Source organism: Cynara cardunculus (genome assembly GCF_001531365.2).
Source record: "Cynara cardunculus var. scolymus isolate 2C chromosome LG 3, CcrdV1, whole genome shotgun sequence".
In the NCBI taxonomy this organism is placed as follows: Eukaryota; Viridiplantae; Streptophyta; class Magnoliopsida; order Asterales; family Asteraceae; genus Cynara; species Cynara cardunculus.
The window spans coordinates 3,080,725-3,102,517 of NC_037530.1; the positions used below are offsets into that span (position 1 = coordinate 3,080,725).

Genomic DNA, 21,793 nt, shown 5'->3' on the forward strand with positions numbered 1-21,793 from the left:
ATTAGATGATACTTCTTATAAAAACCCACTTTTTGTCGGTCTGATTTTTCACCATCAATAATAATTATAAAGTTAAGAAAATAAAATAAAAACTAGAAAATTATAACTTCACGTAAACTTAATGCTAAGAACCAAAGTTCTTGTATAATAACTTAAAAGGTTTGAGATTCTTATAAGAACTCTCCACAATGGTAGTTTTTGAGAGCATCTCCAATGCAAGGTTTTTACAAGTAAAAAAGTGAAGTGACTTGTAGGAATACCCTCTTACGGAGAGTTCTTATAAAAGCCTTATCATTTTTAGATTATTGTACAAGAATTCAAGAACTTTGGTTCTTACCATGAATATTCTGATAAGGGATATTTTCCTAGTTTTTTTTATATTTTATTGACTTTATAATTATTAATGTTATATATATGTAATAATTATTGATGTTGAAAAATACATGTGACCCAAAAAAAAGGAGGTTCTTATAAGAACTACCGTTATGGACTTTTACAAGTGTTTTTAATTTGATGAGTTGGAAGTGATGTGACAACAAAAGTGTAAACGGGGTGCTCTTAGAGCATCCTTGTAAAAATGTTTTTTTTTTTAAAAGGTGTAGATTCTTTAAAAACTATTAGAACATCTGCAATGGAAGTTCCTATAAGAACCTCTTTTTACACGTTTTGCTGCCATATCTCTAACTCAATAAATTAATTTTTGCACGTTTAACCACAAGGGTGGTGTCTGATTGGTTTGAACTTAGCTCCAAAGGTCAAAAGTACCAGGAGGTCCCATGTTCAAATCTAAGGAGAAATAAAAATCCCCTTGTGGCCACGGAGGTTCAAATGCGGTGACTCCAGACTATGTGCAAAGCAGGTGGTCGCCATGAGATTAGTCAGCTCGCATAGCGGGTTGGATATCCAGGTTAATAAAAAAAGAAACTATATTAAAAATTCACAATGATAGTTATTACAAGAATCTCCTTTTTGTGGGTCCTATTGTGTTTTTCAATATCAATATAATTATAAAGTCAATAAAATGAATTAAAAACCGGGAAAAGATCATTTCTCACAAACTTCAATGTAAGAACCAAGGTTCTTGTACAATAAACTAAAAAGAATAAGGTTATTGTAAGAACTCTCGACAATGAGGTTTCCACAAGTCAATTCAGTTTTTGCTAATAAGAACCTTACATTGAAATCTCATATTGGATCGGTTCGGTTCCGTCCATTGGATACTTTTATTGGATATCCAATGGATAATCCGTTGGGATTAAATTCATCAAGTGTGTTAATTTAAATCAATTTTCCAACAATGAAATAAATTGATTAATCACTTTTAATATGTGTTAAAACCAACACAAGATAAGTTAAAAATTCAAAGCCTCACATAAAACAAATTCCGGTTTAATCAATTTAAAAATAAATTAATTGGATGATAGTTGAATATGATTGGATGGACAACTGGATGGTCATCAGATGATTAATTGAATGTTGATCGGTTCGGTCGATTCTGGACATACATCCGAGAACCGACCTATCCAAATTGGATGTTGAAATTTTCAATATCCGATCCAATTATTGTCAGTCGGTTCTAATTGGATTAGTTGGTTTCAATTGAATCGGTTGATTTTCTGCACACCCCTAACGGGTAGTTCATGACTTCGTTCCATGTAGACACATCCTTATTTTTTTTAATTAATTCTTATTTACTCTCTCTTTTAATAGAACAATAACGTGTTTTCACGTGATTGGTGGACAGACCGAGGACATGAAATTTCGGATTTGATGAAGACTGAATGATCGAAGCCGACACCTCAGTTATTCAAACTTGGCAAACCATGGGCTAAGCCATTTAACTTTACGAGATGAATAAGCTCATCATGCATATAACTCAAATAGAGATGCTTAATATCAACAATTTGTAGCTCTTATAAAGGGGAAAATGGCTCAACAACAATTAAATAATTCAGGAAATTTACAAAAGAAAATATATATTATATGAAAATGGAAGAAAGAAAGATGTTCATTCATCTTTTACAGTAAATGAGGTTAATTACCTCAAAAACATCTCTCTAGTCATCATCCTTGAATTCTCTGCCAATGCAAATCACAAATTTCATCAGTTATGATTTAATACAGATGGGCAAACACAGTGGCGGATCCAGGAACTTAATAGGGTGGGGCATGTTGAATGGGACTTGGAGGAGGCAAACATATGGCCATATGAGACTGGGGGAAACCATGTTAGACGAGGGTGAAAATAGAAAATTTAAGCCAGTCAACAAACGTTTTTGGTGGGGGCCTTTCCCCCTGGTCCTTAAGGGTTGGATCCGCCTCTGTGCACAAAGTCATCTGATTCAATTATAAATAACTGATCCAACTAGAATTGATAGACCATAATTGAATATCTAATTGCAATTGGATTGGATCCAAGATTTCAACATCCAAATTGGATCGTTTGGTTATTGGATGACAATTTAGGATCCAATAAGACCAAACTGATCCAATCCAATTCCCACAGATTATAATTTAACTAACATCCAATATATATATATATATATATATATTAAGATATTGTTTTTAGTTGATATTTGGGATTAAAGAAGATAGTTTCTTTGGAAAAATATTCATTTGCATCGTAACCGTGAGTAACTCGTAAGACATTGGGTTTGCTCCCAAGAGATCATCCAAGTCCCCTCAGAGCCACCTGAGGGTTTGCCGGTTTTTAACTTTAGGGCTCATTGGATTAGTCGAGGTACGTATAAGTTGACCAGACACCCACGAATAACTAGAAAATATTCATTTGCATCATTCAGACAAAAAAGATCGCAGCGGAGCAATACCTGCGGTCAAGGTATCGAGGTTGAATTCCACTGCCTTGACATGTGGTGCAAGTCAATGAACCAGCACCATCGCAGTTTATGCATCTCGACACTTCTTTTTCGCCGCCTCCAAGCTCAACCGTTACATTACCACTTCCGGTGCAAAATCTGCACGACTCTGGAACAAGAGAATTTTGACATCTATTCAAATTAGAATAACAGGCATGAGATTCGATGATGTGGACTTAGATATTGCATACCATTAAAAGTGGACCGCTTTCATAAATATGTGGAACCCCACTAGTTTACTCTCGAAAAGATCTCTTGAGAACCAAAGTAGACATGGTCTATGAGTTTCTATGCTTGATATGTTAAGTGTGATGGAAATATCAGTTCCATAATGTGATGAGAAATTGAGAACTAAATGCAAGCAATCTTGCTTCACATCTATAAATTATGAGATGGAGAAATTCATTACTCCCTCTGCTATTAAGAGTAAAATTGTCATTTAGTTAATTAAGGAGTGTAATAATTACACATTTCAAAAACTGTGTGCCTTAATCACAATGTACATTTATTTTGAGACGACAGGAGTACATGCTATCTGCAGTTATATGTTGTGTACTAAAATTTTGACATAATCCAGTTGATACCAAGCGATATTAATAAGAAAAAGCGTGAAAGAGGAAAGAGAGGAACTTACGTGCCCCGGTTCCACTGCAGGGGAAGCACGGCTGTGTGTTATCTCGTTTTGCCTGCAGCACATACATTTTTGTTAAGACAATCTATCCCATAATCCAATATACAATTCACATTGGGGGTTGTTTGCTAATGCTGACCGTCTCTTACCGCCTCCTACTGGGTAAGAGACACTTACCTGGGACCGTGAAGAGGTGAGGTTGTTTACTCTCTGTTGACTCAGTAAGCAAGGAAAGGCTCTCTTAGGGACCATTTACTAAACGCTTACTAGTAAAAGTCACCATACTCACTTATCTGTAACATTCTCGTCCATCAAAATATATTGTTGGTAAGCATCTTTACCTAGTAAGTGCTAACCAGGTAAGAGTCTCTCCCTCATTTACCGGATAAGATTATTGATCCTTGTTATGGCTCTTATCGGGTAAGATTCTCAGTCTTGGCCATGCTCACCCGGTAATGTAAGTGACACCTGATAAGAACTTACCCAATAAATTTTTGGTAAACGCCCCTTAGTCTGTGGTTACCCAAAGGTCCCAAACTACACTTTTACCCAATCTAACACTTGTCCCATTTATATCGGTAAAAGGCATCAATAGTATTCAATATCAGTATCACATTCAATATCTACTAATACCATATTTTGAATATGTACATTATAGTAGATTACTGTTTGATTTGGGCTACGTATGTTTCATCATCCATCCATATACCGAGTAATCGAATTAAATAATATACATTTGGACTAATTAAACAGAAGAAACACAAATCGAGCCTCATTCTCATAGATCAAAAACAAACTATCAGTATTATGGAGGTTAATCCAATTGACAAATGAAACGAATATGAAACGAAAATGAAGAAGAAAGGATTAATCGACGTACCGCGTTGTCAATCTGCGATTCGTAGAAAATTGGTACACCAACTCCCACCGCAACGCTCACCAACCCCACCGCTACTGCGACCACCTACCGCAAACAACCACAATTCAAAAGTAATCGAATCAAAACAAAACAAAATTCTAAATAAAACAACTACTATTTACTTGACGACATTGAAGTAAGCAAGAAGCATGAAACGAATTGAAAAAAACATACCGTATTCGGATCGAGCTCGGCTTTGATGAGGTGAGGATAGGAAGCAGGGGATCGTTGATTTCTTGAGCATCTGAAGGAAAGCGAGTGAAACTGAGAAGATGAAGAAAGGTTTAGTGGAGAAGAAGGAGGAGATAGGAATGGAGAGCGAAGAGATGACATTTTTGGTGAGTTGTGGGAGGTCTCTGTATCTGAAAAATCAAGCAGAATCTGTTGTCCGCCATCAACAATGGAGGGAGTTTGGATCATGTGGGGTCAGGCCACTTTTCAACCAGATACCTTTACTTTCTGTTTTTCCTTTCTTTTCTTAATTTTATCATTTGTTCAATTAAAATTGTAATTATTATAATTTATATATTATTTTATTAATTATCGAATGGTTTGATGTAAAATGATTAAGAGTCTGTGAAATAAAATATAATTATTTGGTAATTATTTATAATAAAATTAGGATGCTAAATGATTAAGAGACACTTATAATACAAAATCATTCAGAGGGTTATAAAATCATTAAGAAAAACTTTTTTTTTACTAAACAAGATTCACTTCTTAGCAATTCAGAGACCGCCTCTTAGTGAAACTATTAAGAGGTGAACAAACAACCCATAGTTTCAATTTTAAGTTTTGTTGTCAACTATGAAACAAAGTAGAACATGTCATGTGTTTTGGACATTTTTGGAATATTCATCATGGATATTACAAATATTGTAAAATAAATCACGTTCATAATTCATGATAAATGAAAAGATGATCGTGCTTTCTTTTGTCCTTCAGCTTACAACGAAAAACAATTTTACAACTCAATTTCACTCACACTTAGAAATACTGTCGTCACTCTAACTACAAGGGTGGTGTATGATTGGTCTGAGCTTGACTCCAAAGATCAAAAGTGTCCGAAAGTCCCAGGTTCAAATCCGAAGAGAAATAAAAATCTCTTTGTGGCCACAAATGTTCAAATGCGGTAACTCCAGGCTACCCGCAAAGCAGGTGGTTGTCCTGGGATTAGTCGGCTTGCATAACGGGTTGGATATCCAAGTTAATCAAATAAAAAGAAGAAGATTAGTTTGACTAATAACAATTTTAAACGTTAGGGGCTGTTTGGTAATTGCTGAATGATTAGGTGCAGAATGATCAAGTGGTCAGAATAATTAAGAAGCTCTCATGATATAATGCAAAATGATATATAATTGTTTGGTAATTGTGTACAATGAAATTAGGGCTCTTAATGGTTAAGAGAGATTCATGATACAAAATCATTCAGAGGGTTTTAAACCATTAAGAGACATACTTTTTTTTGCCAAACAAGATTATCTCTTAACAATTCAGAGGTGACCTCTTAATGAAACTATTAAGAGGTAAATAAACAACCCCTTAGTGTTGCAAAATGACCCTCAAGTTTATTTCTACGTTTTTACGCGAAGCAGATTTTTAAAGGAATATTTATCCAAAAGACTCGGATCAAACCGGTTATAATTGGGGCACTTGAATCTTGAAGTGTTAAGCACCTAGATTCGAACCTAGTTGACGTTAACCTTGGATGTCGGTCACACCAATCACGTCAAAGAAAAAGTTTGTTCGTGCAAAATGATTTGTATCCAACAACCCTCGGCTAAATCCCTTGGCTGAGTGACTCAGTTCAAATCCAGGCCCTGCGAAAGCTCTTGTGGCCATTAAGATTCACCAACGACGACTTTAGGCCTGGTCGTCCCAAGGATTAGTCGATGCACATAAGCTGACCCAAAAACCCACAGTCGGGTTTATGGATTGCTGCAAGGAGCCCAGCCCTCGAAGTCAACACGGATTGGTTTTTACAATATGATAACCGAATTATAAAAAAAAAAACATTACTGTAAATGAACATAAAACCCAATCATTTCTATTACAAAAATTTTAAACCGATCTTAACCATAGAATAGATCGATGAAACCGTGATTAAATTACCTAACAATGGCTTTTTAAAATAGCTAGTTCGTACGTATTGCTATATTATATGTCGAAAACAATTTATAAAATGGTTGGTTGCCAGCACAGAGTTAGCCGATACTTATATCTTATATACCTTCATTGTGGCTTCGTGTGGAAAAAGGGTTTCACGACGTAATCGATGTTCTACAGTTATACCTCCATTCGTCTGGCTTTTAAACAAATTCTTCATTGAAGATGCTTCAAAGGTTTCGGACTATTCACGAATGTCGCACTCTTATCAAAACCTTGGAGCAAAAGAATTCGAAGCGCTTCGACCCCATTTTGGAATGTGAAATCCAGCTGCAAAACACACGGGAATATGATCAGTCATTCAGTCGGGAGAGGATACAGTAATAGCCTAGGGGTGCTCGAGCCTCTCTCTGTTGTCCCGGCATAATAGAATTCTTTTAGGTGTTTTGAAGATGCATCCGCTTTGATGTATGCTCGCTTAGAAAGTGGTTGTGACCTACCGCTAGTTCCATCATATGTGGTATTACAGGTTACAAGTTCAAATTCCTTTGGCACTTTTTAAATTTTTTGGTAACGACAACGCAAAGAAGATAAAAATAATGAACGGTGTTGCAAGAAACCAGTTGTATGTCATTTTCTTTTATCAAATTGTACTCCCTCTGTCCCAAAATAAATGTCCACAATAAAAATGACACATGGTTTTTAGGAATATGTAATTATTGCACTTTTTAATTAACAAACGGACAATTTTACCCTTAAATATTGATATAACTTTCTCCACCTCGTAATTAAGGGTAAAATGGGAAAACAAACATTTACTTTTGAAAAGGGACAAATTAAAATAGTAATGTAACACTTATTATAGAACAGAGGGAGTACTTTTTCTATAATTAAATTTTGTTTTATTTTATATTACTTCAATTATTTTGTGCCCCCGCTTGGAAATTTTTCTAGTTCCGCCTCTACTCACTCATTTGTTTGCTATAGGCGAGCGTTAAGTTAAATACCTCCTCGCTTTCTTGTTTGTTAAATCGCCGAAGAACGTAGGTAGCAGCTTCCATCTTGCCTGGAGGCCTCCCGATGCCTATAGACATTGGCCAACTCAGTACTACATAATAATCGTAGAAATGTTTAGTAAAAACAATAAAAAAAGGTGGTCGACCAACCTATACGTAGACGGGGGAAGTCACGGCTTCCTTTCAGGTGATTGATCACACTCTTCATCCTATAAGAACAAAGGTATAGTCAAGCATCATTATAGGCCATATGCTAAATCAAGAAAAAATAACTAGGAAACCATTCTGGAGTTGCTGCAGGTCGAGAATGAACTGTGGATAGAATCATAACATATGCATTATGTCATGATGTTTGTGATGAAAGCAGTAGACCGCTAGACAGAGTAAAGAACAGATAAAATTTAGGCCCTGAAAACGAGCCAGGGAGGTACTTGATATGATAAGGGTTATTTAGCTAAGCGACTGTTTGGTTAGTTTTTCCGGTAAGTCCTTTATGGATAAAATTATCATTGTGGGTTAATCTGTCTATATAGATTGGAAAAGCTTTTGCTTGGGAGGTGTTTTTTATAAAGGGTAGGAGCGTGTTTTTTAATTGGGAGGGGGGGGGGGATATAGAAAAAAAACTTGGCTTTCTGCATAAAGCAACCCCTAGAAGCTTACTGAATAAGACACTTTCTATATCACTAAGGGCCTGTTTGTTAGCTGCTTAATGAGCTTAATAAGACTCACAGCTTATTCAGTCAGCTATACATGATTGTATGGTAGTGACTTAATGATATAGAAAGTGGCTTATTTGGTAAGGTTCTTGGGGGAGCTTTATGCAGACAGCCAAGTTTTTTCCAAACCTTCCCCTCCCAATTAAAAAACACGGTACTTCCATCTATGAAAAACCTTCCTCACTCTATACAGACAGATTAATCCACACAAAAAGCTTTTAATCCATATAGGACTTATCGGAAAACCAACCAAACAGCCCCTAAGACACTACCAAACAGTAATATATAGCTGACTGAATAAGCTGCGAGTCCCATTAAGCTCATTAAGCTGCTAACAAACAAGCCCTAAATGACCTTCTACAGGTTTCTAGGCATTCTTGTGTTTGGAACTATATCAGTTATATGGTAAAGTCCCCTCCTCATACCCTACCTCTGTGTGAAATATACTGGATTCATTAACCACAAGGTTTAGATACCCTTATTCAGAACCAGCTGGGGATACCTATGAGACAATCAGACGATTTGACTTCAAAAACTTCAAAGACCAAATCACATGATCGATTTCAAGATGTTAAATATAGTTCAACACATCTATAAAAGCAAGTAATAGTGGCGCATGGTTGTTACCCGTTGTGTCCTCCGTGTCCACCTTTTGGCAATAACCGCAACTTTCCAAAAGGCAGATCTAAGTCATCATAAATCTGCAAGTTACACACTTTACCATGAGTCCAAAGTATTTAGAAAGGAGATACAAAAAACCAAAAACAGATTAGACACTTTACCACAAGTACTTGCTTCGGTGGAATCTTATAGAAAGAAACAATTGCTCCAACCTTTTAAAAAGAAATCAAGAAGTCAATAAACTGTATAAGAAGGAAATGGAAAGAAAAACAGTAACAGATGTACCATTAGATGAGCTTACTTACAGACTCACCGCTAACATTCATGAAAGTTTGTGGCTTAGCAAGCATCAGTGGAGTATTTCCAATACACCCTAAAGTGAAATGAATATGCAAATATATCATCATTTGGTAGCTAAGAATGGAAATCAGTTGAGATGAGGATTATCATCGATTGTCAGATACGAGAAGTAGAAAAGGCAATAGAGGGATATCAAAGACCAAACTGACTGCATAACTATTACAAAATGATATGGTTGTCAAACATATATATTTGGTGATACCCAGACGAGCATGATGTCATAATTTCAAACAATAAAGGCCAATATATATCCTGTGCTAATGACTAGGTTAGTCCTCCTCAAATTGCATCAATATCATAGATGCACGACCAAATTTTGGAATATATATAGGGGTATAATCAAATGAGAACCACAAAAAGGAGGAGAATCGTGAAAACCATAGATCATGTGTTGTTTCACAAGGTGAAACAATGCATGCAAATGTACAGTCTTGTTTCACCATGTGGAATAAAAAATAGACATTAAAAATAATCACATTGAAAAACAACGCTGTATTTTCACATGCATTGTTTCACAACACATGAAAGCAACCTTTTTGAGGGTTCTCAATTGATTAGTCCCCTATATATGTGTGTGTGCATAATACCCTTATTTTCAGTTGGGTTTGTAAGCATCCATTACTCTTAAATAACAATTAACCCAAAATGATCACCAACACATGAATAAATTTTCAAGAGTAATTTTTTTTCATTTCGTATTGTCTGGAACAATCTGCTTGCCATGAATGTCTTAGATTTTCTCTTAGGCAACAAAGCCTTAGAGATTTCTGGTTTGGGTTTAATCGTTTATCGTCTATTTTGTTTCTTCAACTAAGTGCAGTATAAGACTCCAATCCATCATTGTTGATGTCACATGAAGTTATTTAGTTCTGAAATTGCAACAGGTCTATTATTTCACAAACAACTTTGAGCCCGCCCATCACTGAATGCATATTTTTGTTATAGAGTATATGTAAGTTGAGAACAATAATAACCTTTCCCAAAGAAAGCTTTGAAGGAAACACTGCTCATGGAGATACCCTCGGCTTCTGCTATTGCATCTACCATCTCAAAACCCACCTGCAAATGTCCAACATCGCAATGATTCACAGAGAAAAAAAGCATCCTATAACAGCTGCAATCATATTGTACAACCATTTATACCATTTATAAGTCCTGCAAACCATAGCTCCAGTGCATTTTATCCATAAAAGATAGCACTGGTGCTCAGACCATGTAAACAATATTGGATAAGAATTAAGATCAATATGGATATAGAATCATACCATAAAAGATGGCATCTAATAATCACTATTCACTACTCAGTTTTCAGATATAACATGAATGAACAATTACTCATATTAGCAACACAACTTCCTATTAAATTTTGGAAATGGGTGACCTCAGGCATCGCCTGGGACTAATGCCATGACAAGTCGCGATTGTGACAGCCCCGAGGAATCTCCCGTGCCCAGTGGCCACAAGTGCATGTGTAGATGGCAGGACTCGAACCCGGCTTGATTTCCCCATAAATTGGTGCAATACATCTCCTAAACTTCCTATCCTCTTAAATCGTTGCAACCCATTTATATGTTTATTAGCAAAATACCATGTTGGCATGCACGGGGCCATGCCAACGGGCAACGGTTCTTCTTTCCCTCTTTTTTTTTGCTAAAAACAGAAAAAAACACACTCTTCATATACATCTCAATTCATCAAATGTTGATCAAATTATTAACATGAACAGCAAGAAGAAGGGTCATTGATGATTAAGGTTACTTGATTAAATTTGGGCAAATATGATGTAACTGAGGCGATTATGGTTTAACTTATAGATTCTTTTGTTCAAACAAGTGACTGATAAAATCTAAAAACCCAATGATCTTTTAGCTATTCTTGCTCTTCAATTTCAATACAGAACACTCCAACATCTAAAAGTAACATGATGTCATCCAAAATTTACCAAACTATTTACTATCCTATTCCAATTCCCACATTATCATTGTTTTGCCCAAATCTGCCTCAATTCCTTGCTGCAAACAAACTTCATATCACTTCCACAATGAATCAACAGAAAACCAGGATAATAATGCAATGAAATAACAAAACCAAATATGTGTCATCCATATGGTTAGCTTTGAACTGAGTAAACAAATAGAGAGAGAGAGTACGAACATTGTGCCTTGTGCGGTTGTACAATTTCCCAGGGTTTCCAAGACCTACAATCAGCCACGGATATTGCTTCGGTGGCTTGTTATTTTCCGTAATCGTTTCTGGTTCTCCGACAACCGACGGCGATACAATAGGATCGATTCTAGAAGAGGACGCACAAGTATAAAGGGATGAAGAGGAAGATGATGATGATGAATACATCGAGATGCTCCTCCAGAACCTCCTTCTCCAAGAAGATTGAATTTGGGTTTCATAAGATGAAGAAAAGGACGAAATGAAAAATCGATTGAAATGGAGAAGGGTAGACGGTGGAGACGACGATAGTATTCCAGTCAAAATATTCATGGTGGTCGCAGCACTTGCTTTGCTGCTACTGAGATTGGGGCCGCGAAGCTAGGTGGAAGGTGCTGCCCATACGCCTTATTGGATTGCTTATTTGAAACCGCTCGCGCTTTACTTATCAATTTATTAAAAGTCCGAATTGTGTAACTTTCTTAAAAACTCTTTATTATCGGTTCGATATCGATATAAATTGTTTATCCAAACACTTAAAAATATTTATTATCAATGTCACACTGGAATAAATCAATAAATTATTTTTATAAACAATCCCTAAATTGAGATTTTGATGATTTTGGTTATATTTTTGTTTGGAGTATGTTATAAATGCATCTTAAAATAAAAATAGAGCAAGGAGTGTTTATCTAAACATTTATTTGGTAAATATTTTCAATATTCTCATTTATTTTATCGGGTAAGATTTTAATCTATTAAAAATTATCATATGCAAAAATTTAACCGATAAGCACTAACCGGGTAAGAGCCACAGTCCTCAATTACTCGGATATTTTTTTTTACCAGTAAGCACTAACCGGGTAAGATGTTATTTTTACTAATATATCATTAAAAAATATATCTTTTAGAATGAAAGATCGGATAGTTTTGTAATTTTAATAAAAAAAATTTAACGAGAATACATGAAAAACTTATGTCAATCTATACAGACAGAAAAATCGATCTCCGTTTTCAAGACAAGAACCGGTCTCTCTATCTAGAAGGATAAAAGAGTTTGTTTTCAGCAGTGGGTAAGGATGGTGCCTGATTGGCTTGAGCTTGACTCCAAAGGTCAAAAGTACCTGGAGGTCCCAGGTTTAAATCTAACAAGGAATAAAAATTCCCTTGTGGCCACAGAGATTCAAATACGGCGACTCCGAGCTATCTGCAAAGCAGGTGGTCCCCTGGAATTAATCGGCTCGCATAACGAGTTGTATATCCATGTTAATAAAAAAAATGACATGTGAAAATGATTGATCTTATAAGCTATAAATCAAGCATCAATAAACCAATATTCGTATTACAAAGCTTTGATAAAACATACAAATCGCCATTCAATTCAAACGGTCTTAATATTACAATGGTCTTCGAGTCCGTCGGATCATGCAGTCTCCGGTGTCTGGTGTCGGACCGTCATTAATGCCTGCAATGCCGCCGTGCTGTTATTCAGAAGCTGCATTCCTTCTTCACCCATCTGCCGAACTTCACACGGTGATAGAATCCTGATACATCGAACACACCCGACAAATTCCCTGCATTTAGGCCATCAAGATTAGGACCCAATCACTGTTCAATATCATCGTGTTTTTTGCTCAAGAACAAAATCGGGTTTATAAAAGGCGTAAGGGGCTGTTTGGTTGGTTTTCCATTAAATCCTGTATGGATAAAACTGTTTATGTGAATTAATTTGTCGGTATAGATTGACAGAGTTTTTTTATCGATGAAGGAGCGTCTTTTTTAATTCGGAGGCGTAGGTTTGGAAAGAGTCTTGGATTTCTGCATAAAGATCTTAATGAATAAGTCACTTTCTATATCATTAAGCATTTAAGCAGCTACCAAATAGTCATTTACAGTTGACCGAATAAGCCGAGTCCCATTAAGCTCATTAAGTTGCTAACAAAGCCCCCCAAGTGTTCTAGACTGTTTTATAGAATCAAACACCTGTACGGCTTATGTAAAAGTGTTGCGATAATAAAACTTACTCCCATGGATCATCGCCAACGAGAAGAACATCGTTCTCAAAATCTACATACACCAACTTCCAACCAGAACCTACTGAATCGTTAAGCAGGCCTTCGAGCCCGAACATCCTCTCGATTGCACAACACAGTTCGTCATAGTTCTTGAAACTCGAAACATCGATAGATCTTCCAACTGATCCTGCCTTTTGAATCTGCAGGCACTCCCCAAGAAAGAAACCGTTCACAAGAAACACGGGAAAAGTTTTCGTATTCATCTTTCGTACTTTGCAAGGAAACAAATACGTGTGTTTATACATACGAACTCAAAACCGAACCAACAATTATTTGTCCTATACAATGACGTTATAGCAAGTTATGAAAACGAAGTTAGACGACCTAACAAATTCCATCAACCATTTTGGCGGTCTAATATGACACGGTATATATCTGTCTTATTAGTATTTTTATAGGACACTTTTGACCATCAAAAAAAGTGCTAATATAGAGTAAACTACATATTTGGTCCCTATGGTTTGTCGAAAATAACACTTTTTGTTCATGCAGCTTTGAAATTACAAGATGACCATCATGGTTTACAAAAATGTCCAGATTTGGTCCCTCTCTAACGTCCGTGAAAATTTTCTATTAAATGAAGACATTTTCGTAATTTTACCATTTTTTTGTTTTTTACCTGATCAAAATCGATTTTATGATTTCGGTCTCTGTGGTTTTTGATTGAGTAAAAGACAAAAAAATCGACAAAGTGAAAAAAATGCCCCTCATTTAACGGAATTTTTAACAGCCGTTAGAGAGAGGGACCAAATCCAGACATTTTTGCAAACCACGATGGACATCTTGTAATTTTAAAACTGCAAGGACGAAAAGTGTTATTTTCGACAAACCCCAGGGACCAAATTTGTGGTTTACTCTAAGTTCTATTAAGTACTCTATTAGGTCGCGAAATCACACCTAAAAAGCCCACTTTGTTGTAGCGTATGCTATAAGAAAGCGGAAATTTTCACCTTCGTATAGGTTCTCACACGCGGAGGGGGGATTACTTGGTGCCACGAGCTATTCTGCACGAGTCCGGTGCCGTTGAACTCTCCGTTGCTAGAAGAGGTCCCACCCGAGTTATCGGGCAGTTCTTGCACAGTATATGCTTGCGAATCAACGAGGCTAGATGATGTGAACTGCGACTGAACATCTTGGCTCGAACACAAATTGTTGTTAACTATAAATTCTGAAGGATTTTGGAAAGCACCGGCTTTCGGAGCACAAAAACCGTCCAACCCTGTGCTTGAGACTGATGGATCAACAACCGTGCTGCCCCCATTACTACACTCGAAATTGAGACAACCATAGATATCGTCACGCGGATCCCATGTTTCCTCCCCGATGGAAGAATAAGGGAATAAACCGCTAAGAGATGGATCGAGCTCTGGAGAGACAAACTGCTGATCATTGAGCAGGCTCGAATCAAGTGGTGATAGCTGGTTAACGATAGGCTGCTCGTTTATGAGATTTGGAGGGTTCATGGCGGGTTTTACAGAAAGCTTGTCGTCATCAGAAGAAGTAAGCTGTGAAGATTCTGATTTTACCGTCTCCGATGAAGCAAGGATCGACGCCTTTGCCTCTTGTAACGGAGCTCGGTTAGCAGCACAGGCTTCTTGGATAACCGGCGAGACGGATCCCATACCATTAACAGTTTGAGGTTTTCTTGACATCTTGATCAGCTGTTCTGACCATAGGCTATTTATAGCTTCTGGGGCCCGCATGAAGGGTCGGGTCACCATATTGCCCCATTCGGTTTGGTCTCCTACGTAGCCATGCCCGAAGGGTCGTTTAAGATTTGAAGTGAGAGACGGGAAAATGAATAGACTTTCCGGGGTCTCGATATCCCATGGGCTCACTCGGCTTCGCTTACCACCACACCCCGGGTCTTCCCACTCCACCTGATATCAAGAATTACGGTGAGTTTGATGGTAACATTGGTGGTAGCCATAAATATGACAAAACTGTGAGAATATGTGGAACCCCATTAAATTACTCTCTAAAACAGTCATTGAGGAGAGAAATATATATAGAGGATAAATCACTACAATAAAATCGGGTTTATAGGACGCAAAATATGTCTAAATGTCCTAATAGACTGCTTCATAAGACAGACATTTTTGGCGTCTTATAAACCCGATTTTATTATAGTGAATAACCAAGTCTAGCTGACGTGGGACTCTGAAAAAAGGCTCCAAATGATACACTATCAAACCTGGAGATTATGCCACTTAGAATCCGGCCACCTTAACGGATCCACATCACTTATACCAGTAATTGTGCCCATATACCTACATAAACAACAAGACAATCGATTCACATCCGAACAGATTCAGGAAATATGAAAAAGGCTTTCAAGTTCAAGACAACATAGATATTTGGGTAAAAAGTTGATTACCGACAACCCCAACCGGCCCCACACGGAGACAAAATAGATATATATAGAAAGATATGAACAAAAGCCAGATGTTGATATTTTACTTGTATATACCTGTGTTTTCCGGAATCCTCGGTTTCAAACATCATTCCAAACCTCATACCGACTGAAAGTTGGATCCCGTGTACTGACTTTCGATATTTTGCCAATGGGATGACAAATTCCGAAGGACAAGCCCTAAAAATAATATAGTAATTAGCTAAACACACGGGAAATTTGGCTCTCACGTTTGGTACGTGGAGGAACTGAACAGGCAAGAGTGAGGTAGGTGGGCTGAATCTAACAAGGGTACTTTAGTAATTTACGAATCTTGTATCACCTTCCTTACTTTTGTTCCACCTATTTTAGTGAAACAGAAAAAATGCATTTTTGTCTCACTCAGTCGTGTCTTGTCGCACCAAACATGGGACAAGTTTTTGTTCCAACATGTCCCGCATACCGCTTCGTATGCGGTCCGCATGGCACCTACAAGGCATATTTAGAATCGATGAACTCGGGCTATAGGGAGCTACCTCGGATTGTAGAATATTGAAAATGGACTCTGGTTAGCAGCGGCATGAGCTGCAGCAGCAAGAACTCCGATGTGCATACTATCAGCAGATAGAATCGATGACGGTGAAGCTGTTTGCTGACGGTTTGCGCGCCTAACTCCCAACAATAACTGTGATTTTTCATCCCTGCCATAATATACATGTATAAGATACACGGTGTGAGCCCCTAGAGCTTATTGAAACCTGAAGTAGTTTTTCAAAAAAACGCACTTATAAGCTAGTTTTATGGCTTACCAAACGAGACTTTTTCAATAAGCTCAAAAACAAAGCTAGCTTATGGTTGTCAAACATGGTCTTAATGGACCACTTCGATGTAAATGCAGTCAACAAAAACGAGAACTAACTTGTAATCACCTTATAAATATAACGGCATCGCCTGCTTTAAGCCTTTTCGCACCAACAAGCATACTCCAACCTGTGGTCAAAAGGTGCCGCTTTGGCTGCCCTGCGGAAACAGGATAAAGAACGAACAAATGCTGGTAAGATTACAGATACGTGTTTAATGTTTATACGAAGACGGGACCTAAACGTAATCTACTTCGACAAAATAGATAAAACGCCATCAAACTTTCAGATTTTCGGATTATGTACTAAGAACAAAGGCATGCTCACCACGATATATATGCCGGAATGTCCAGGTGTTCTCATGCAAATCTCGGACGATAAGCTCTTGAGTCGGAGGTTGCGTTGAAAAATCCTGAAAGAAGTCGACGATTTCTAACTACGATCTTGTCAAATAACTAAGGGTGCGTTTGGTACGTGGGACGGGATGGAACAAGTCATTGCAAAAACTTCTTGTCTCACGTTTGGACACATTTTGCTCTACATTAGACTAGGGAAGGACAGGACCTAAACGGGACAAAAATGCTTTTTCGCCAATCCCACTAAAAATAGGTGGAACAAAAATTAGAAATATGATACAAGATTAGTAAATTACTAAACTACTCGTATCAAATTAAAACCTTAAAACCTTCTAGAATTCTTTCACCCACCCACCTCATTCTTGTCCGTCCAGTCCAGTCAGCATACCGGTCACACCCTAAGGGTGTGTTTGGTACGCTGGAGTGGACAAAACAAAACAAAGATTACTATTCCATGTTTGGCAGGACTTTTATGTGGAACAAAGTGGAACAGGCGTGTTCCACCTCCACTCCACGAAACAAGGTGGAACCAACCTCAAAATAAAACATAATTCTTTTCTAAACAATCAAATATGCTTCCCTATTTACATTTTATTCATTCTTTAAATTTTATTTATTGTATTTTATGCTATTTAAACTTTCACTTTATTGTCCTCAAAATATTATTTTAAAGTAAACTACAAATTCGGTCACTCTTGTTTGTAACACTTTTGATCTCTACAGTTTTGCCATTGTGGTATGCAAATTAACACTTTTGGTCCCTACAGTTTTGAAACTACAGTTTTGCCATTGTGATATGCAAAAAACGACCGGATTTGGTCCCTGGCGCTAACTGCTGTTGAAAAAACTCGTTAAGTGAGGGGTAGTTTGGTCTTTTTACACCCTTCTCACATTTAACTTTAAAACAACAAAATTTAATTATTTAATAACTCCCCACCTCGATTTTTACCCCAACAACCCAAACCAAAAACTATCCGGCCCCCTTTTCCGGCCACCACCACATGTCCACATCCCCTCCTCCGGTCATCTTTTCCACCCACCACCACCACACACACGATCCTACTCCATTCACACACAAAAAAAATCCAGACCTCAAAATTACCCCATCCCTCCCCCTCCCCAATTTGCACCCCCGGTGAACTCAACACCACCACCACCACCACCTTAACTCCACAATGGTTTGCGTCATCTCCGCCTCCAAGTTCAAAACCTCCATTTTTGTTGATTACACCAACATAATCTTGGTTCCGAATATGTGTTGGAGAAGAAATCCCATCTGTAATTTTGAGAACCCATTTGGCAGTTATGGACTTTTAGACCCATCAGAAACAGCAGCAACATAGAAAGTTAAGGTAAAAAGACAGATAAGAGGCGACGAGGGGAGGTTGGGGACGAGGGCCAGGGTCTGGATTTGTGCTTTATCAGTAGGTTTTGGTCCGGAGGACTTTGGTGATTCCTCACGGTTTTTATATGTTCTTCATCTGTCGATGGTCGGAGATGCTTGAGGCAGAAAGGGTTGGCCGGAGATGCTTAATCGACGAAGCCCCTTACAACTCCCCTAGTCTTCCAGAGGAGGAGCAATTGTAGTGGAATCAAACCTTAATCGATGAATCCCTTGATGGGTGATTTAGTGGAATCGAGGGTGGGGCTGGTTCGACCCGTTCGGTTTGAAACCTCCGACGTGTTCTCTTTGATGAAGCCCTCGATGGGTGATCGTGGGGCTGGTTCGGCGGAGATGGTGAGTGGCCGTGGGAGGAGGGGTTGGTTTATATGTTGTCTGTTCAGTTATGTCTTTAACAAACCACAGGATAAATTAGTCATTTTATATATTTTGTCCTTTCAGTTATGTCTTAACACATACTTTTAACGGTTGTTATGCCTTGTCCTGCCTACGTACTAAACGCACCAATGCAAACCAAGAAATCGAAACGTTACCAATGGAGGGAAGAGCCTTTCTGCTGCTCTACGAGGCACGGAGAAGCCACCATGTGTGCTAGTATCACTTGGGGTCAAAGTCTTGCAGAAGAACTCACTTGGATGTCTGCTCGGCTTCGTTCCAAAATCCGTTATCGGGAAAACATCTTTTTCCTGAACCGAAAGTGCATTGGTCCATCATATTAGTAACGGAAAATCATGTCTTGATCGAAAATCAGGTTTTTTAGTTTTCGATAGTTGCTCAAACTTACAGAGTTCAAAGGTTGAAGGCTCATTTGGGCATAGATCTCATCGGTATCTTTGTCTGCCTATTTAAATAAAAAAAGAAAACCAAGAATGACGAAAAGTGGACCCCGAAGAAACAAACAAGCGGGTTTCGTATGAATCTAGATGAAATACATGGAGGGTAGCATTTAGAACTTGGCACAACAGCTGGGAAGGAAGGTTCGGGTAGTTAGGAACTTGCGTTGTTGCGGTTCTATTAGTCGTGGCCGCCACCTGATAAACCAATCTTGAAACATTAGCTAGCAGATAGCAAAACATGTATCATGTAAACCATTTTGGACAAATTGCACAAATTGCAACGTATTTTCATGTTTGGGTCCTGGATTTCCATTCCAGACTGGGATCGGAATGGAATCCAGTGACAGACCCTACAAACCAAATGGGTCCTAAAGGTTCAAATCCTACAATGGGAATCCAACAAGATCAGTTCTTTCTCTTTTGGGAGTTCATTTGGGTTCAATTCGTCCACCAAAGATCGGAAATTGTCAAAGAAACAACAAGATCTTTTTTTATTATTATTAACCCTGGATATCCAACCCGCTATGCGAGCCGACTAATCTTAGGGCGACCACCTGCTTTGCAGATAGCCCGGAGTCACAGCATTTGAACCTCCGTGGCCACGAGGGGATTCTTATTCCTCCTTGGATTTGAACATGGAACCTCCTGGTACTTTTGACCTTTGGAGCCAAGCTCAAACCAATCAGGCACCACCCTTGTGGTTGAAACAACAAGATCTTTGTTTTTAGACGATCGGAGAATAAAGAAATGGTTAATCTATTCGACAATAAGTACAATGAAATGAAAGTAATGGCTTGTAAACCAAACCTGTTCACTGTGTCCTTGTGGGAAGTAATAAACAAGGCTCCCAACCTGTGGCAAAGTTATCAATGGCCCAGCACATGCATGCCATAGCTCTGAATTTATTGCCCTTTTTACCCCTACAATTTGGAATGAAAACAAAACTGTTCACATATATACTACAAGAAAAGCAAAACAGAACTATCCCTTTCTCCCTCTGCCACTAATGTCATCAACTAAACCCCAAAAGAAACCCTAATCACCATAAGAAGATGATAAGAACATTCAATTCTTGTGGAACCCTTTGTGGGTTCTTCAACATATATTCGGCAGGCTGCTGCAGGGGCGAATCTAGGAATTTTTTCAAGTGGTGGCACTATTTGACTATAAGAAACAAAGAAATGGATATTTTTCACAAAATCAGCATTTATTTGTTGGTTAGTTCTTGTTTTTTGTAGGTGAGGTTTTGTATTCGAGTCTTTTGTTGCAAAAAACTAAAACTAAAACTAAAAACATAGACATAGAAGGAATTCGAACCTGTGCCTGAGGTGGGAGAAAAACCATGCAAATCAACTCTACCATGGAAAACTAACGGTGCCATCTTAGTTTCAAAATATATACACGGTTGTATACAACAAAATGATACGGGACATCAACCAAAAAGCCGAAAAAGACTCTCGACATCAACCAAAAAACTTAAAAACATCCCAGGAAACAATGGAATTCGGCTAAAAACACATGAGACGAATTTGCAGGCCTTTGATCACCGTAAAGGTGCACCAGCTCGTCAAAAATCTTGTGTAGCAGTAAATGTGATATCATTTTGGTATTTCAAACTGTACCAGACTTGTTTGGGATGAACCTCTGATCACAGAACCAACATAAAGGAGAAATGCAAGATTTCTTGAACACCAAAAATGGTTTTCTAGCCTTTGCTTATTTGATACATACTTAAAAACACACACAAAATAGTCTGCAAAGTTAAAGAAACTAACCACAATGGTCCTGCATTTCCATCAACAGTTTCATCTCACTGCTCACACTTGATGATGATCTGAGCTTTTCTTCAATGATGATGCTCATATCACAGTTCCATAGAAACCCATCACCCAATTATCATCTACTAATAAAGATCTCAATGATTTCCTCCACAAAGGGTAAAATCGACCAAAACCCCACCTCAAAACAAATGGGCTTTTCAGTTTTTCACCCAAAGAACCAACAACCCCACTTGAGATTCTTACTTGTTGAAGAACCCCATTTGTGATGACTGATGACTACGCATTTGGTTGAAGACAAGTGAAAGAAAACAAGGGTTTTGAAGAATCTGGTGGCAAGAACAGAAGAATCTAGAGAACAATCGGATTGAAAAGAAGGCATGCCCCAAAAATCCAAAACCAAGGAACAAAAAAACCCTGCAAAATTCGAAGTGGGGCTAAGCTTCTCTAATCGAAACAACAATTGCGGAAGAGAAAGAGAAAGAAAAAGGCTGTTTGTTGCATCAAAGCACGCGTATCAAAGCAGAAGAGTGGTCTGTTTTATTGAGTGGTGTCTTTAATAAAATACGAGTATCTTTTTTAGGGTCCGCCATGGAAAACAATCACCTTTCTGTGAAAGTGGTCATCATCATACTGATTTCATTCTTTCTCACTCCACGTACAAACAAAACTCTCTCTCTCTCTCT

The 21,793-nt window shown here is 37.9% G+C and overlaps 3 protein-coding genes across 3 annotated transcripts; all 3 read right to left on the reverse strand.

Annotated features, from left to right (window-relative positions):
- Nucleotides 1-1,890: 1,890 nt before the first annotated feature.
- On the reverse strand, nt 1,891-4,847 carry LOC112509919 (protein disulfide-isomerase LQY1, chloroplastic). The gene is made up of 5 exons (XM_025115128.1): nt 4,601-4,847; nt 4,388-4,471; nt 3,511-3,562; nt 2,829-2,985; nt 1,891-2,079 (listed from the first exon to the last, which is right to left on the reverse strand). The coding sequence occupies exons 1-5, from the start codon at nt 4,844-4,846 to the stop codon at nt 2,058-2,060; spliced, it is 561 nt and encodes a 186-aa protein (XP_024970896.1). The 5' UTR covers nt 4,847; the 3' UTR covers nt 1,891-2,057.
- A 1,604-nt stretch (nt 4,848-6,451) lies between these two features.
- Nucleotides 6,452-11,804, reverse strand: LOC112509604 (peptidyl-tRNA hydrolase, mitochondrial-like). Its single transcript, XM_025114651.1, has 8 exons — nt 11,400-11,804; nt 10,220-10,304; nt 9,191-9,258; nt 9,047-9,097; nt 8,892-8,965; nt 7,699-7,757; nt 7,540-7,616; nt 6,452-6,862 (listed from the first exon to the last, which is right to left on the reverse strand). Exons 1-8 carry the CDS (start codon nt 11,739-11,741, stop codon nt 6,749-6,751), a joined length of 870 nt encoding a protein of 289 aa, XP_024970419.1. The 5' UTR covers nt 11,742-11,804; the 3' UTR covers nt 6,452-6,748.
- A 925-nt stretch (nt 11,805-12,729) lies between these two features.
- Nucleotides 12,730-21,192, reverse strand: LOC112508613 (auxin response factor 5-like). Its single transcript, XM_025113285.1, has 13 exons — nt 21,105-21,192; nt 20,137-20,249; nt 19,426-19,524; nt 19,278-19,334; nt 19,027-19,179; nt 17,063-17,147; nt 16,805-16,895; nt 16,412-16,576; nt 15,954-16,076; nt 15,678-15,753; nt 14,434-15,363; nt 13,433-13,623; nt 12,730-12,982 (listed from the first exon to the last, which is right to left on the reverse strand). Exons 1-13 carry the CDS (start codon nt 21,190-21,192, stop codon nt 12,832-12,834), a joined length of 2,322 nt encoding a protein of 773 aa, XP_024969053.1. The 3' UTR covers nt 12,730-12,831.
- Between the last annotated feature and the right edge of the window lie 601 nt (nt 21,193-21,793).

Bases quoted from the DNA above. Each gene is read 5' to 3' on its own strand.
- LOC112509919 (XM_025115128.1), bottom strand. From the start codon at position 4,846: ATGATCCAAACTCCCTCCATTGTTGATGGCGGACAACAGATTCTGCTT. The intron at 4,472-4,600 runs GTATGTTTTTTT...TGTTTGCGGTAG, and splicing joins CCGAGCTCGATCCGAATACG to GTGGTCGCAGTAGCGGTGGG. The intron at 3,563-4,387 runs GTACGTCGATTA...TATGTGCTGCAG, and splicing joins AATCGCAGATTGACAACGCG to GCAAAACGAGATAACACACA.
- LOC112509604 (XM_025114651.1), bottom strand. From the start codon at position 11,741: ATGAATATTTTGACTGGAATACTATCGTCGTCTCCACCGTCTACCCTT. The intron at 9,098-9,190 runs GTAAGTAAGCTC...TCTTTTTAAAAG, and splicing joins TGAATGTTAGCGGTGAGTCT to GTTGGAGCAATTGTTTCTTT. The intron at 6,863-7,539 runs GTATTTAACTTA...TGTGTTTTGCAG, and splicing joins ACAAACAAGAAAGCGAGGAG to CTGGATTTCACATTCCAAAA.
- LOC112508613 (XM_025113285.1), bottom strand. From the start codon at position 21,192: ATGAGCATCATCATTGAAGAAAAGCTCAGATCATCATCAAGTGTGAGC. The intron at 19,335-19,425 runs GTATTTCATCTA...TTATTTAAATAG, and splicing joins TTCTAAATGCTACCCTCCAT to GCAGACAAAGATACCGATGA. The intron at 17,148-19,026 runs GTAACGTTTCGA...GACTTCTTTCAG, and splicing joins AAAGGCTCTTCCCTCCATTG to GATTTTTCAACGCAACCTCC.